At 40.4% G+C, this 2,318-nt stretch overlaps 2 protein-coding genes across 5 annotated transcripts in view; both read left to right on the top strand.

Annotated features, from left to right (window-relative positions):
- The window catches only part of LOC118740576 (neuroplastin), a 160,331-nt gene that overhangs the window by 103,854 nt on the left and 54,159 nt on the right, over positions 1 to 2,318 (top strand). The window lies entirely within an intron of this gene.
- LOC118740577 lies at positions 500 to 1,341 on the top strand. The gene is made up of 2 exons (XM_036472176.1): positions 500 to 772; positions 867 to 1,341. The coding sequence occupies exons 1-2, from the start codon at positions 671 to 673 to the stop codon at positions 1,146 to 1,148; spliced, it is 384 nt and encodes a 127-aa protein (XP_036328069.1). The 5' UTR covers positions 500 to 670; the 3' UTR covers positions 1,149 to 1,341.

The raw sequence follows: 2,318 nt of genomic DNA, 5'->3' as shown, positions 1-2,318 counted from the left end.
TAATATAAGCGACATCGTAATACGCTCTATTCTAGTGTATCAGTAGTCCATTTGGCTCGATATTATGACAATGCAGCAAAAGATATTTAATATAAAAAAATCGCCTTTCATACGATTTTTGTGTACGTCTTTTTCCATTGATCACCACGGTATCTTTTATATTTTATATTTTGAGGACACAAATTATACAAACCCAGCAATTTTAAATATTAATATCGTTCTGAAAACACCAAGTTCTTTAAAAATCGCGATAAAACGAAATACTAAAATGGAGTATTTTAGATACTATTTCCCAACGAATAGTAGTATAAAAATTAAGATCGGCAGCACTGGAAATAAGCATGCCGATCTTGTCAAAATTACAACAAACACGTCGCTACTGACAACACCTTGCTTGCACTCGAAACAAATTTTCGTCTACAATCTCTAATCAAGGCGCAAAACTTCAACAAACTTTCATCGTATTGAAAACAATTTTTCTTTGTCGTATTAGAGCAAAATAAATTTAAATTTTACAAACACATCGTGTCCAAATTTTTCAAAAATTAATTTGAAAATTTTACAAACTCACTGATAAACCAAATAACAAGCGCTCACGTGCCGGTGGACAATACAGGCAGGCGGAACGGTTTTTTTTTGTTGAACGATTGCGTTTGAATTTTCGCAACAAATGGCTAATCAAAATGGGCAATTAATTCTGCAAACTTTGCAAAATCTAGAAGAACCAGTAACGGTCAGCAAAATTGTAACGCATATCGCTGCCACAGCTGGCGTAAGTAACAATTTTTCTTTTAAGAGTTTTCCAATGGAAAGCCGGTGCGGTGCACACAGCATTAAATTTTAATTTTTTTCCATACCCTCCGCAGGTGCATCCCAATGAGGTCAAGGAATCAGTGCAAGAGACTTTAAATGGTGGCGTCCGCTACGGCTTTATACAACGCTCCCAGCGGAAGTACTATGCCGCACCGGTTGACTTGGATATGATCGTTGCCGAAGAAGCTGGCGAACTAGAACCGAAAGATAATAAAGATAACTCCGAGGACAGTGGTGGCGAGTTGGAAGGTCGTGGTATGCGGCGACGAAAGAGACGCGCTGCTCGTAGCCGGAGCCGCAGTCGACGCGGTTCGAGACGTCATCGACGCCGCTAAATTGTGGAATTACTAATGAATAATTTGAATTTTTATATTTTGATGTGTCTTTCTTTATGCGTACTTGCATTTACATACATAGTATGCATATGTAGTAAATGTACCCTTATTGTACTTGTGCATTTATTTACGCATATTTTGTAAAAATTGTGAAAATTTAATAAAATTGGCTATAATTTCGATAAAACCTAAATACATATGTATATGTATGGAAAAATAAAGGCTTTCAGCTGCCATTAGTTCTGCTCCCCACAGATGATATGCATAGATAGTAGTTTTCGAAAGAAACTTTAAGGTAGCCAGGTATGTATGACCTAAGACTGCCGTTTTCGGCGGCCGTAGGAACCTTTCTAAGCATTTTCCAAACGGAAGTCTATGCCAGCAGTCTGTATGCAGATTTAACTAATTTTAATTGATACTCAAGAGGCACTCAAAACTCTCTCATCCTTCGAGGTCAAAGCCTTAGTGGCCCTAGAGTGTATAGAGAAGCTTAATGCCATGGCTGAAATTAATTATATCCAATTGTCATGGGTACCAGTGCACATGGGAGTTGAAGGAAATGAGGAAGCCGATCAGTTAGCCAACATGGCTGCTGCCTCGACCTCGATAGAACCTGAGCCCTTCCTTCCTTTCGATAGGTCCCCCGACCGATAGAAGAAGCGCTCAGAAAGGAAAATACTAAACAGAAACAACTTCACTGACGTAGCACCACCGGTCCGCGTCAAGGAGAAACTAAGAATTATTGCAGGCATTTTGACGAACCCTTGTAGGCTAAGCGGCCATTTGCGTAAGCTAGCGACCTACGTCGCTTCTGTGACCCCGCCTAGCAGACATCATTATACCTTCGTCTGGAGTGTGAGGCCGTTTTACGTAGAAGAGAGAGGAGTATAGGGCATCTATGGCCAAGCCTACCCATGGGTTCCATTCTGAAAATTATAGAGTCTAACCCTAGGGGTTTTGTGATGAGCTGAGGGCGCAATAGACCTACTGGTCACAGTGCATACTCTATCTTATCTTCATCACTTTCTGACGCTTGTCAGAAAATCCGCACCAATTTTCCAGTTGATACGGTTCTACCAGTAAATTAACATGTCCATTGATGATGCTGTCGATCTGTGAATCACGTCAGGCGTGAGTGCGCTTTGGTCAACCGTAATTTCTCTGGCTAAC

This window comes from Rhagoletis pomonella, unplaced genomic scaffold (assembly GCF_013731165.1).
Source record: "Rhagoletis pomonella isolate Grant_MI unplaced genomic scaffold, Rhpom_1.0 Rhpom_scaffold_00006, whole genome shotgun sequence".
NCBI classification, from domain to species: domain Eukaryota; kingdom Metazoa; phylum Arthropoda; class Insecta; order Diptera; family Tephritidae; genus Rhagoletis; species Rhagoletis pomonella.
Note: the sequence above shows the minus strand (reverse complement) of the source record. Positions and strands in the feature narration are given on the sequence as shown.